Source organism: Nanorana parkeri, unplaced genomic scaffold, assembly GCF_000935625.1.
Source record: "Nanorana parkeri isolate BGI_ZX_2015 unplaced genomic scaffold, ASM93562v1 scaffold1833, whole genome shotgun sequence".
NCBI classification, from domain to species: Eukaryota; Metazoa; Chordata; class Amphibia; order Anura; family Dicroglossidae; genus Nanorana; species Nanorana parkeri.
In genome coordinates, this window is record NW_017308101.1 from 32,330 (window position 1) to 46,637 (window position 14,308).

General features: G+C 50.8%; 1 protein-coding gene across 1 annotated transcript; it reads right to left on the bottom strand.

Annotated features, from left to right (window-relative positions):
- Nucleotides 1–1,691: 1,691 nt before the first annotated feature.
- LOC108799839 (fibrinogen-like protein 1) lies at nucleotides 1,692–14,107 on the bottom strand. Its single transcript, XM_018571765.1, has 6 exons — nucleotides 13,775–14,107; nucleotides 10,018–10,240; nucleotides 8,404–8,541; nucleotides 4,743–4,959; nucleotides 2,866–3,061; nucleotides 1,692–1,844 (listed from the first exon to the last, which is right to left on the bottom strand). The coding sequence occupies exons 1-6, from the start codon at nucleotides 14,105–14,107 to the stop codon at nucleotides 1,701–1,703; spliced, it is 1,251 nt and encodes a 416-aa protein (XP_018427267.1). The 3' UTR covers nucleotides 1,692–1,700.
- Nucleotides 14,108–14,308: the final 201 nt, after the last annotated feature.

Below are 14,308 nucleotides of genomic sequence, written 5' to 3' on the forward strand. Positions count from 1 at the left end.
AAAGCACTTCCCGGCCGCAATGCTCTTGACTGCGACACAACGTGCAGTAACGCAATATCGTGCATTGCAATGCAGATGAATGAAGTAGCGTGTGCAGGTAGGTTTGTTGCATGTTAGCATACGATTGATGCAAAGCGTGACACGCTGCGCGCGAAGCCAGGCAGAGCGAAGCAAAGCTCTCCGGCACGGAGCTTTGCGTGCAGTGTGTGAGCTGAGTGCAGGCACATGATTGACTGCACCTTCAGCCAATCGGCTCGTGCTCAACAACCGGCCAGACGTTGCATCCCGTCGCGCCGGTTTATACGCGCGAGCCGATTGGCTGAAGTTGAAATTGTTCATCTCGGCGCGCTCAGCTCCGCGAGCTCTCGGAAGCTGAGGTGCCGAGGAGAAAATGACATGACACACTGCTCGCAAAGGCAGCGCGCCACCGCTCCACGCTGCTTCGCCTGCGGTGTGTCACAGCCTTGAGTGTTATGGTGCGATGCGGTCATGGGCGTAACTACAGAACACAGGGCCCCATAGCAAAAATGTGATAGGGGGGGGGGGGGGGCCCTGATGACCTCTCTCTGAGCCGTGACTGATGACACCAAGATGCCAAAGACTCCTTCAGTGCATCTGATGTCAGCTTTCCTACACTGTAGACTTTGCAGAGGATTAGGGTTGTCATCAAATACAATAATTTCAACCCTTAATGATACAGTGCTGCATTATCTTTACATGTTCTATGCCTCAGCAACCTAATGGGGCCCCCTTCCACCCCCAGTAACGCGCTGGACTGTGGGCTTAGTAACGCACTGGACTCTGGGCTTAGCAACGCACTGGACTCTGGACTTAGTAACGTGCTGGACTCTGGACTTAGTAACGCACTGGACTCTGGGCTTAGTAACGCACTGGACTCTGGGCTTAGCAACGCACTGGACTCTGGACTTAGTAACGTGCTGGACTCTGGACTTAGTAACGTGCTGGACTCTGGACTTACCTGAGACCCCGCAGAGCACACCATAGACCCTGCACAGCCCATCTGAGACTCTCTATGGTTGGCTCCGCAGGGCCTCAGGTGGGCTGGTCACCCGGGGGGGTCCCTTTCCCTGTACCTCCTCCCAACTCCTCTTACCAGCTGCTGCTGCCTGCACCCCACCCCCTCCCCTGTCACCTCTGCCATGCCGCCCCTGGTACAGCTGATAGTCGTAAGAGGCCCCCCAGGCTGCCCGGACCCGTCACATGGCTACCGGCTGTACCCCCCTGACCCTAAGGCATGTGCTCATTGGCATGCATCCCTGTTCATGGAGGCATGCGCATGTGTCAAGGACACTTATTCAACCCCTTCCCCTATGCTGGGCGGTGATGTGCCTTCTTGCCAGCTACCTTGGCAGAGTTCCGCTGACGTATTGCCATGCATGGAAAAGATATCTCTGAATGATATAATTGTGCCGCCTCTGAGCCTGCATTTCAGTTCAGCAACTAGATAGTGACGCCTGAACAAAGATGGTGCCGGCATTATCGGGGGGAGTACTGTGATCTCTGTGAGAGGTAATAAATGCCTGAAAAAGTTACAGTGACACATTGCCAAGCATGAAATATCAGAAAATAAGTCTGACGCTCCGCCCACTTTCAGAGAGCTTTTATTGGATTCCTCCGAGCCGGACTTTTTTTTGTTGGGCTCGAGTTGATAAATAGAAGTGATGTCATCGCGATCTTTTCTACGGCGATGCGTGCGAGTGAAACGATCCGGGACGAATCATCATGGAGACTTTCCTTAGGGAATAATAATCGGTGTTCATCCAGCTGTACCACACAATGCCATCCGGGCCCATCATCCTGCGACCTTTCACGTATTTACCCCCCTGCAAACACAGGAATGGTAGAGTCCGCGTCAGACCATCAACTCTATCCAGCTACATCAACGGGAAATGTGCATGGAGCGAAGTGCTCTACTGTCAGCCAATCAGAACTCATCTTGCACTGGTCTGACTTTGTTAGGTGAATTCTGATTGGTTGCTATGAGATACTGCAGTTTGCATTAGGTACTGACGCTTAGTCCACATAGGAGATGCTTTAGGTTCAGCGGAGCTTAAACCCAAATTTCATATGGAAATTGAGCACACTTAGGGGTCTCTTTATAACCAACTCGCGGAGCCATTTGACCTGTGAATCTTTCTTAAGATAAGTTCTGTGCGAATAGAGGCAAAAACAAACATCCCTAGGTATATTTTCTTTTCAGGTTGAATGTATGTTATGTAATACTCCACTGTGGCCACTAGATGGAGCTGAGGAGCATAGGAAATACATACATATGGCCACTAGATGGGGGAGGAGCATAGGAAATATATACAGATGGCCACTAGATGGGGGAGGAGCATAGGAAATATATACATATGGCCACTAGGTGGAGGAGGAGCATAGGACATATATACATATGGCCACTAGGTGGAGGAGGAGCATAGGAAATACATACATATGGCCACTAGATGGTGGAGGAGCATAGGAAATATATACAGATGGCCACTAGATGGGGGAGGAGCATAGGAAATATATACATTTGGCCACTAGGTGGAGGAGGAGCATAGGACATATATACATATGGCCACTAGATGGAGCTGAGCAGCATAGGAAATGTCTTTCCTATGCTGCTCAGCTCCGTCTAGTGGCCAAAACGCCGTATTACATTACATACCTTCAACCTGAAAAGAAAATACAGTATATCTAAGAATGTTCCTTTATGCACAGAACAAACATTAAAAAAAATTGTAGAGTGTTGAAAGTTGGTTATAGATGGAATCCCCCTTTCCCCCCCCAACCCAATTACAACATCTCCAGCCCCCACCCCAAGTGTGATTGGGACCAGAGGAGGCATAGATCACTCACCGTGTAGTACACTCCATTGAGGTTGGAATAGAAGCATTGGTGGTACCACCAGCCGCCATGAGAGATCTCGGCACACAGATTGCCCGACTCCGGTGTACTGAAACTCCTCTTGTTGTGGTACCAGGCAAATGAATCCTCTGCCGTCCCCTCGGCTCCGGACACGTGCAGGCGATAGTCGCTGGTTTCATCTTCAACGCTGCAAGAAAAACACCCCAAAGAAACAATTCGGCTTCAGATACCAGAGGAATGGTTTTACAGGTTCAGAACGGTTTTGGTTGCTCTCCAACTCTATCTCCATACTGATCCCTATACTGGTCTCTATACTGATCTCCATACTGATTCCTATACTGATCCCTATACTGATCTCTATACTGATCTCTATACTGATCCCTATACTGATCTCTATACTGATCTCTATACTGATCTCCATACTGATCCCTATACTGGTCTCTATACTGATCTCCATACTGATTCCTATACTGATCCCTATACTGATCTCTATACTGATCTCTATACTGATCTCTATACTGATCCCTATACTGATCTCTATACTGATCTCTATACTGATCTCTATACTGATCTCTATACTGATCCCTATACTGATCTCCATACTGATCTCCATACTGATCTCCATACTGATCCCTATACTGATCTCTATACTGGTCTCTATACTGGTCTCCATACTGGTCTCCATACTGGATCATAATAGTTAAGGAACCAATGGTGACCAAGACTTTCTGCAAAATGATGACAATGGTAGAGTGGACCTTTCTCTCCCTTTATATGTTTGTATGAATCTATTCCTTATAGGGAGGGATGAGCTCAGGTTCGGACTGGACCGGTTACAAACCTGACCTCCTCTGAACCTGAAAGGAGTTCCGTCCAAACTCAGAAGAAGGAAGCTCTTTCCGTGCCGTCCGATCAGCTGTGGGCGGCTAATTGACGTAAACAAAGGGGCGGGATGCAGTGAGGTCACAATTGCACATATGTGGCTTTCACATTGTTACAATTAGAGATGTAAGATTCGTTTTTCAGTCCAAATTGAAATTCGGACGAATATCGGCATATTTGGAAATTTGAATGCATCCGAATTTCCAAATGGAAAAAATTAACGAATTCAAACAAATATGAATTTTCAGATGCATCCGAATTTTCAAAAATGAACTGAAAGGTGTTAGACAATCCCCCCCCCCCAAAAAAGCATGGGGCCCCCCTCAAAATTCATGTGGCCCCCCCTCCCTTCTGCACCATTCCAGGCCACATGCCCTGAACATGGGAAGGGTGCTTTGCCAGGGCCTCTTCCACACAAACTTGGCAATGTAGATCTTTGTCAATCATGATGCCCGCCAGTGGCGTCACAAGTGGGGTGCGGGGGGGTGGGGCCCGCACTCGGGTGCCACCATTGGAGCGGTGACACCCAAATGACTGGGAGTCATTTTGGTGTCACCCCCTATGAAAAGTCAGGCACTAGGTCACGAACCGAGAGCCCAACAGTGTCAGGAGAGAGGAGGGGACCCGGGGGCATACCTTATCCCGCCAGGTGAACTTCCCCTCCTCTCTCTGCCGGCGTCTATCACCAAGAGTCAATAAGACTCACGCGCATGCGCGATGACGTCACAGCGGGGTGTCACCCGGTCTCCGCTCCAGGTGACACCCAGCATCGGGATGCCCCTAATGCCCGCTGCTCGCCAACTCGCTGAAAGAAAAAATCCCCGCCACTTTCCCCCACGTTTGAACCTGACGATCTCCCGCTGCACTGTTCATGAATGTAAACAAAGGGGTGGAGCAAGTCGTGACATCACTGTGCTCCCATTTTGTCACCATTGCTCATTTGCCCGCATGTTGTCATGGGTCACACAAGCGAATGTGATATGTACCTGAACTCCCCGTACACAGCGTACTTGCGCTGCCCACTCCAGTCCTCCAGATCAATGCGCAGGCTGAATCCTCCGCTCCGCGTTATCCGGCGGATCTTCTCATTTCCCAGCCAGAACTCGCCGTTCAAGTTTCCGAATCCTTCTTTATACTCTTTCCAGGTCCTGTTAAAATGGACCGATCCATCTTGACGTCTCTGAATGACCGTCCACCCTCCACCTGCAGCCAGATAAAGGAAAAAACTTACACTGAAACTTTCTATTTTGGGGGGGGGGATGATTCTTTATTTAACAAGATTTCAGATACAGCAGAGCAGAGCAGAGCCGTAGCTAGTTCCTTTTGCGGCTGAGGCAAGAACAGAAAATTGTGCCCCCCAACAGACCTGTGGGGTATGTGACGTTATGTGCCCCGCCTCCAGGATGGCGGAGCGCATGTGCAGAATCCAAAATAGCCTAAAAATTTGTTTCATTTGACGAAACTAATGAAAACATTTTCCCGTTCATTTCGTTAAGCCGACCTGTGACAGTCTCATTGTCACAGGTCGGCTAGAACTATGAGGTGAGTGAAAAGCACCCACCTCATAGTTCTCCTTTAACTTGTCTCTGTGGGCCCTGGAGGCGGAGACTTATAGGAGTTGGAGTGCAGAGCAGAGACTGAAACTTTTGCAACAATGATCTCTGAAACTGCAGCTCCCAGGAGGCTGCGGAGGAGAGTGGTCTAGTTGGAAGGTGATGGGGGCTACACTCAGATATTGATTCCCATTTGTTTTCCGCATATTGTCATGATTTTCCAGGCCTGTCATTATCAATTCACAGCATTGTTTGGCTGTGGCTCGCTACATGCCCCTCGCTCCATTTTGGCTCAGCCCTTACTAGTAGGGTTGCCACCTTTTCTTCAAGTGAAACCCAAAACACTCTAATGCCGTGCAGTCATTTTTCATTGAAAAATGTACAGGAGAAAGCAAGTAGAGACAGCCAGGAGAGAGAGCGAGGAAACACAGCCAGGAGAGAGAGGAGAGACAGCCAGGAGAGAGTGCGAGGAGAGACAGCCAGGAGAGAGAGGAGAGACAGCCAGGAGAGAGTGCGAGGAGAGACAGCCAGGAGAGAGAGGAGAGACAGCCAGGAGAGAGTGCGAGGAGAGACAGCCAGGAGAGAGAGGAGAGACAGCCAGGAGAGAGTGCGAGGAGAGACAGCCAGGAGAGAGAGGAGAGACAGCCAGGAGAGAGTGCGAGGAGAGACAGCCAGGAGAGAGAGGAGAGACAGCCAGGAGAGAGTGCGAGGAGAGACAGCCAGGAGAGAGAGGAGAGACAGCCAGGAGAGAGTGCGAGGAGAGACAGCCAGGAGAGAGAGGAGAGACAGCCAGGAGAGAGTGCGAGGAGAGACAGCCAGGAGAGAGAGGAGAGACAGCCAGGAGAGAGTGCGAGGAGAGACAGCCAGGAGAGAGAGGAGAGACAGCCAGGAGAGAGTGCGAGGAGAGACAGCCAGGAGAGAGAGGAGAGACAGCCAGGAGAGAGTGCGAGGAGAGACAGCCAGGAGAGAGAGGAGAGACAGCCAGGAGAGAGTGCGAGGAGAGACAGCCAGGAGAGAGAGGAGAGACAGCCAGGAGAGAGTGCGAGGAGAGACAGCCAGGAGAGAGAGGAGAGACAGCCAGGAGAGAGTGCGAGGAGAGACAGCCAGGAGAGAGAGGAGAGACAGCCAGGAGAGAGTGCGAGGAGAGACAGCCAGGAGAGAGAGGAGAGACAGCCAGGAGAGAGTGCGAGGAGAGACAGCCAGGAGAGAGAGGAGAGACAGCCAGGAGAGAGTGCGAGGAGAGACAGCCAGGAGAGAGAGGAGAGACAGCCAGGAGAGAGTGCGAGGAGAGACAGCCAGGAGAGAGAGGAGAGACAGCCAGGAGAGAGTGCGAGGAGAGACAGCCAGGAGAGAGAGGAGAGACAGCCAGGAGAGAGTGCGAGGAGAGACAGCCAGGAGAGAGAGGAGAGACAGCCAGGAGAGAGTGCGAGGAGAGACAGCCAGGAGAGAGAGGAGAGACAGCCAGGAGAGAGTGCGAGGAGAGACAGCCAGGAGAGAGAGGAGAGACAGCCAGGAGAGAGTGCGAGGAGAGACAGCCAGGAGAGAGAGGAGAGACAGCCAGGAGAGAGTGCGAGGAGAGACAGCCAGGAGAGAGAGGAGAGACAGCCAGGAGAGAGTGCGAGGAGAGACAGCCAGGAGAGAGAGGAGAGACAGCCAGGAGAGAGTGCGAGGAGAGACAGCCAGGAGAGAGAGGAGAGACAGCCAGGAGAGAGTGCGAGGAGAGACAGCCAGGAGAGAGAGGAGAGACAGCCAGGAGAGAGTGCGAGGAGAGACAGCCAGGAGAGAGAGGAGAGACAGCCAGGAGAGAGTGCGAGGAGAGACAGCCAGGAGAGAGAGGAGAGACAGCCAGGAGAGAGTGCGAGGAGAGACAGCCAGGAGAGAGAGGAGAGACAGCCAGGAGAGAGTGCGAGGAGAGACAGCCAGGAGAGAGAGGAGAGACAGCCAGGAGAGAGTGCGAGGAGAGACAGCCAGGAGAGAGAGGAGAGACAGCCAGGAGAGAGTGCGAGGAGAGACAGCCAGGAGAGAGAGGAGAGACAGCCAGGAGAGAGTGCGAGGAGAGACAGCCAGGAGAGAGAGGAGAGACAGCCAGGAGAGAGTGCGAGGAGAGACAGCCAGGAGAGAGAGGAGAGACAGCCAGGAGAGAGTGCGAGGAGAGACAGCCAGGAGAGAGAGGAGAGACAGCCAGGAGAGAGAGGAGAGACAACCAAGAGAGAGAGAGACGAGAGACAGCCAGGAGAGAGAGATGAGAGACAGCCAGGAGAGAGTGCGAGGAGAGACAGCCAGGAGAGAGAGGAGAGACAGCCAGGAGAGAGAGCGGGGAAACACAGCCAGAAGAGAGTGCGAGGAAACACAGCCAGGAGATAGTGCGAGGAGAGACAGCCAGGAGAGAGAGGGGAGAGACAGCCAGGAGAGAGAGAGAGAAAAGAAAGCCAGAAGAGAGAGAGGAGAGACAGCCAGGAGAGAGCGAGAGGAGAGACAGCCAGGAGAGAGAGTGAGGAGAGACAGCCAGGAGAGAGAGCGAGGAAAAACAGCCAGGAGAGAGAGAGGAGAGACGAGAGACAACCAGGAGAGAGCGAGAGGAGAGAGAGGAGAGACAGCCAGGAGAGAGAGGAGAGATAGCCAGGAGAGAGAGAGAGCGAGCAACACAACTGCCTAAAGCAGAATCCCTGTGCTCTTTATGACTTATCTGCACCCTGTGTTTCAGACACCTCCTTGTTTCCCAGGTTCCAGTGTCCCCCTGTGTCCCGCGCCTCCTCCATGCTGTCAAGTTGGAACACCAGGACCCCGTGGTTGCTTCTGTCTCTCTGACATCGTGACATGCTGCGTCTAGGTTTCAGCACACAGAGGACTCAAAACCTGGACTGTCCGGGTGAATCCCAGACAGGTGGCAACCCTACTCACTAGTCTCGGGCTCACCAACTTTGGATAGTCCCCAGTTATGTATACAGTATATATCTAAAAACATATTAAAATACTCTCGTTCTTCTTGAACCTGAATGGGGCCCCTCAAAGCTGTGATGATGATGATAATAGCCATGTTGCAAGCAGGCAATCAATGTCAGTGAACAAGTCACCTACAGGCAACACCGCTTACCCTCGGTGTCCATGTCGCAGTAGACGTCCACCAGAGTCCCCCCAGCAGATGGCGCTATTGTATAGACTCCGGAGCTTTGCTTCCCATTGTAGTAATGATGAGAACAGTCTGTGTAGCAGCTGCTGGAGTACCTGAGATCTGAAAGAGGACACGGAATGAGGTTTATTTCCTGCCAGGGAAGAATAAGTCAAAAACATCTGCATTGTTCGTCGCATTCAGCGGAAATTTACGAAAACGACTCTCAGGACAAAAGACATTAAAAATGAAGGTACTTTTCTAGCACACACGTACAAAGCCTCATTATGTGATGTGGCTACTATACATTTAGCTGTAGTCAGCCTGGCTGGAATTATAGTGGCCGTTTATGCTGGGACAGAGTACATATATTGGTGGGAGCTGCCATGTGCTCTCTCTCTCTCGCCGGGACCAGACATGGAGTAGGGCTGGGTCCTTTTCAGGTGAGGCCTGAGTGTGGGCATGGGCTGGTGTGAGGGAAAAGGTTTCCCTGAGGCTTCTAACATGGAGGAGGCATGAGAGACTGAAAGAGGAGAGGAGCCGGGACCAGCGCAAGCTCTTGAAGTGCCCTGGAGCTAAGTGGACTTCAAAGCATGGTCGGTGTCTTTCCCGTGATTGAGGATCTGCATCCATCTGGACCGTCTGGTACATCAGTGGTTATCTGATGTGGTCAGGTGTATCTGCAGTGAAACTGCTACAAGGTCTGTTGAGTCTTGAGCTTCTGATGGCTACCCCTGGATACATAGAAACCCCTATACCCTCTCTCACAATAGAGAATGTTCAATAAATCAGTTACTTAGCATCATACTACTGGAGTGGACATCAGTTTATGGGCACCAGAAGATAGGCGGTTAGGGCTATTGGGCCGGCAGCTGAAGATCATCCCCTAGAATGACTAGAAGTGAACCGGGCACTAGCGGCTCCTCCGGGAGTTATCGCTACACAATCATTTAGATCTTGAAGGAAATCTTATCAGAGGATAACTTCCTGTGCTCTCTGGCTGAGCTACTCTTACCATTTACATTGTTCTAAGAACTACACAACCCTGACCATCGATGAGAAGATGCAAGGGGGTTTAAAGGAGAACAATGGGGTTAGGGCTTTTCCCCATAGTTCTACTTAGGGTAACGGGAGTACACAAACTAGCGTCCTCCCGTCACCCAAAGCTCAGTATATAGGGAGCTACGGTTCGCGGAATCCGAGACGCCGCAGCCGTAACGGATCCCGACAATTATGTCTGGATCCATCACTCATTGTCACAGGTCGGATAGAACTATGAGGTGAGTGAAAAACCCCCCCCCCCTCCCCCCCTCATAGTTCTCCTTTAAGTAGTCCAATCCTATTTCTGTTGTCATGATACAGTAGGAGGCATGTGGGGCATGTGATGGAAGGAGTAAAGTGTAGCAGAATTCATCTTCTTCTGCTCCGGATCTAGTAAAGTGAAATTTGATTGGATGCTAAAGGCTGAGAAGCTGTAAAATATCGCAGGGCTAAGGTTTTCTAACATGTGTATGATGTCATATCGTGATGTCACTTGAGGTAGTATATAGTACTTGGCAGCGTTCCTTGTGCTCATCCATAGAGGAAGATATATGTTACCTCCTGTGTGTGGATGCATCTGATGACTCCGCAGTGCTGTAGGAACAGAACACGAGGAATTGAGGTTGGACCCATCGATGACCAGCGACAGATTTCGGACCTGAGCCTGAATGTCGTAGATGTATGTCGCCTGCAGGTGCTGCAGCGTGCTGCTCTCACTGGCCCAGATCTCCAGATTATTCACCCTGTGGAGGAGTGACGAGCTGTGATTGGTGTTCTCAGGCTGCAAAGACAAAATGGCAGACCTCTCAAATAAAGGTTTAGGAATGTTCCTACCCTACCCTGTCCCAGGTGTCCAGCCATAGGGGCTCATTCATCCTGCCCCAATCACCACACTATTCAACAGTAGAGCAGAGACCCCCCTTATGGTGGCTCTAACAAGTGGATGGGGCTCGGGGGCATGCAAAGATCTTGCTGCTTGAGAACCCAAAAATATGAGACAATGTATGATAAAGCCCTTCAGAAGTTGGATGTCAAATCTGTGAAGACATTAGAGAAGGGGCTCTCTGGGGGAATAACGTTATCTGTATTCAAGGAACATAACAGAACATCATCATAGCAACCGTAGAGTAGGAGTGGGGAAGGGTCAGAACTAGGGATGCACCGATACCGATACTAGTATCGGTATCAGTGCCGATACCGAGTATTTGGGTGAGTACTCGTACTCGCCCAAATGCTCCGATACTTTCTGTATCAGGAAGCCGGGCAGCGCATCATTACACGCTGCCCGGTTTCCTGATTGGCCAGGAAACGGCTCCATGCTCTCTCGTCACTTGTGATGAGAGAGCATGGAGCCGACTGATTGGCCGGGAAGCCGGCGTCATGCTCCCTCGTAATCTCATGAATCATAATATTAAGAAAGTGACCTTAAAGCATTAGTTTGTATTGCTTTAGAAAAAATGTGACCTGTCCCTTTAAGAAAAAGTATCGGTAATTGGTATCTGCGAGTACTTGATCAAAAGTATCGGTACACGTACTCGGTCTTAAAAAAGTGGTATCGGTGCATCCCTAGTCAGAACCCCTATCAGGTTTTTATTGCTGTGTTAGGGATTAAAACAATGAGGGGTCCTTATTCCAGGTACAATATAGGTCAAACTAAATATCTTTATTTAGTATATACAGTATCTAAAACCAAATCATATACACAAATCAACCAAATTTATTTAGAAAGGTGCAGACGCCTGGACCCCCACAAATAAGACAGAAAAGGTAACAGCAGAAAAGGGGTGTAACTAGAAATCACAGGGCCCCAAAGCATAATTTTGTATGGGACCCCCCCCACCACCAAAAAAACATAACAAAAAAAAGCACCTACAGATCACTCCGCCGCTCACTGCTGCAGAGCCCACCATAGAACCCACGCAGCCCACCAGAAACCCTACACAGCCCACCAGAAACCCTACACAGCCCACCATGGACCCCGCACAGCCCACCAGAAACCCTACACAGCCCACCATGGACCCCGCACAGCCCACCTGAGACCCCACACATCCCAGAGACCCGGCAGAGCCCACAATAGACCCCGCCATAGACCCCGCAGAGCACACCTGGGACCCTGCAGAGCCCACCTAAGACCCAGCAGAGCCCACATTAGACCCCGCAGAGCCCACAATAGACCCTGCAGAGGTCACTGTAGACCCCACAGAGCCCATCTGAGAGCCTGCACATATCAGAGACCTTGCACAGCCCACCTGAGACCCTGCAGAGCCCACATGAGACTCCACAGAGTCCACCTGAGAGTGACCCTGCAGAGCCCACCATAGACTCTCTATGGTGAGCTCTGCAGGGTCTCAGGTGGGCTGGTCAGGGTCCTTTTCCCTACACACTGCTCTCCTCTTACCTCTTAGCCCCAAGCCGCCCACTGCTGGGCCCCGGCCTCCTCCACCTCTGCCGGGCCCCGGCCTCCTCCTCCACCAGCACCACCGCTGCCGCCAGGCCCCAGTCACCTCCTCCACCGCCACTGCCGCTGGAACTGGCCTCCTGACTGGGCCCCCCTCTGTCATGGGCCCCATAGTAACTGCGTGGGTCGCGATGGTGTTTGTTATGCCACTGCAGCAGAAGCTTTTAAAACCTTCAACCCAAAAAAATTACCTTTGTAGTGAGCTACCCCCACCCTTAAAGGTTTAGGTGCTCGTTTATTCCTTGGGAACAAGAGCAAAGCACGTTTACTTACCTGATCCCTGGAGGTCATTGCTCTTCCTTTCTTCCCCTCCGTTCTGGCTGCTGAAATGTCCCTTGATATCCTCATGTCTAATGTAGGTCTATGGAACCTGCATTAGACCTGATGATATCAGCGGTCCTTAGACATCAGGAGCCTTCGCTGGGAGAAGAAGCTGCAGATACCAGTCTAGAAGCCCAGAGGGAGCTGGTTAGAGCAAGGATTAGGTAATTAAAAGTGCTTTACTCCAGCCCCCTAGATAAAAATGACTTTACTGTTGCAATGCCTTAGTGGCTCCCCCCTGCAAGATAGATTTGTTTTGCCCAGAGATGGGCTTTAAACATGTCGTATGTTCCCTTCATCTCACTTGCAATAAGAAAACAGTTCTCCGCAGATGTGTCAAGGTCACAAAGTAGCTGCAGATGAGATAACCCCAAGAATTGGATGTTCTTCACACCCATACATATGTAGGTCTGGTGTGTAACACTGGAATAAAGCATCACTCAAGAGTGAACCATTCGATGCTCCTCAAGCATTTCATAGAAACTAGAAGGTTCTTATCCAAGAGGATTCAAATTTTCAAGTGTTAATATCCATTATTACATAATAAGTTCACAACAATTCCCTGTGGAGTCCCATTAAAGGTTGTCACAGCATAGACAAGCCATTCTCAACCCAAGGGTTCCTCCAGAGCCATGGTTCTCAACTGGTTGGTTGCGACCCATAAGTGGGTTGCAACCCCATGTTTAGTGGGTCACCGCTAGCCTTCCACTGTGCTAGGTGAGAGGTTCCTCAGCCTCCCCCTAGCACAGCACCATCAGTTCTCACACAGAGCAGCCATTCAAAATATGCTGCCCGGCACCGAATGTCCGTTTGTGGTGTGCGGGGTGTATGGCTGTAAGGGAGCTCCATCCATACATTACATTTTTCTAAATGCAAACAGTGTAACTACCTGAACTTGACTTAATATGAGCCTCTTGCAGTCCTTGCGGCGCCCTGCTTGCTGATTGGCCGGGAAGCCGGCTCCATGCTCCCTCGTCATGAGATGACGAGGGAGCATGAAGCCGGCTTCCCGGCCAATCAGAAAACCGGGCGCTGCATCATTACATGGCGCCCGGCTTCCTGATTGGCCAGCTTCCGGGCCAATCTGGAAGCCGGGCAGCGTGCAATGACGTGCTGCCCGGCTTCCTGATACAGGAAGTATCGGGCTAGGCATCGGAGCATTTGGGCGAGTACGAGTACTCACCCAAATACTCGGCACCGATACCGATACTAGTATCGGTGCATCCCTACTAGGAACCAATTATATGTGTTGCAGGTCAAGAAGCATGCAGATGGGAGCCATGATTGTGAACCATGCCACTGATATGGGGCCCAGATGCACATGGGTCCCTGGACTGTCTGGTTACATTGTGATTCAGAGAGTTAGCAACAGCATTGGGAAGTTAAATCTAGATGAAATGAACAGAGAATATAGTGATGGCCTCCTGTCCATCTATAACATAAAAGTTACCTACTACTTGTAGAGAAAAGTAATTACCCCCCAAATAATCCAAAGACATTAATTCCCTTTTTCTCCTGGTCATGGAAATCACCCACCTGTTGTTCTAGTATTCTTAGGCGATGTCTGTGGTTCCTGAGTTCTTCTTGAAGCTCTGACATGAGCTCCCTGAGCTCCAGGACCTCCTGTTTCCTCTCTTCATTCTCATGGAGCCAGTAGGAGACCTCTTCCGTACAGCGGAACATATCGGGGCACCGGTGGCCATCTTGTTGAGGCAGTGTGGCGACAATCCTGCACCGCCCATTAGCCAAGACCTGGTTGCTGTACTCCCCACAATGCCTCGTGTCACCAACAGGCTTCTGGTGGCGGTCATTAAGAGCAATGGCGCTCTGTAATAGCGACCATATTAAACTTAACAGAAAAGCGGACATCTTGTGAAAGAGTTCCAGTGCACATAGCCAACAGCAAAGCACGGCCTCCTGGAATGTACAGCCCTCCAGGCGATTTTAATTCTGGGCTTGGCTCAGAGGTTTGGCCCTCTACGTTTCATCATTTCAGAAGGTATGATAAATAGATTTCTTGATTCATCGGACGACTAATGTGCAACGTATCTCACATAACAGTAAGCCTGA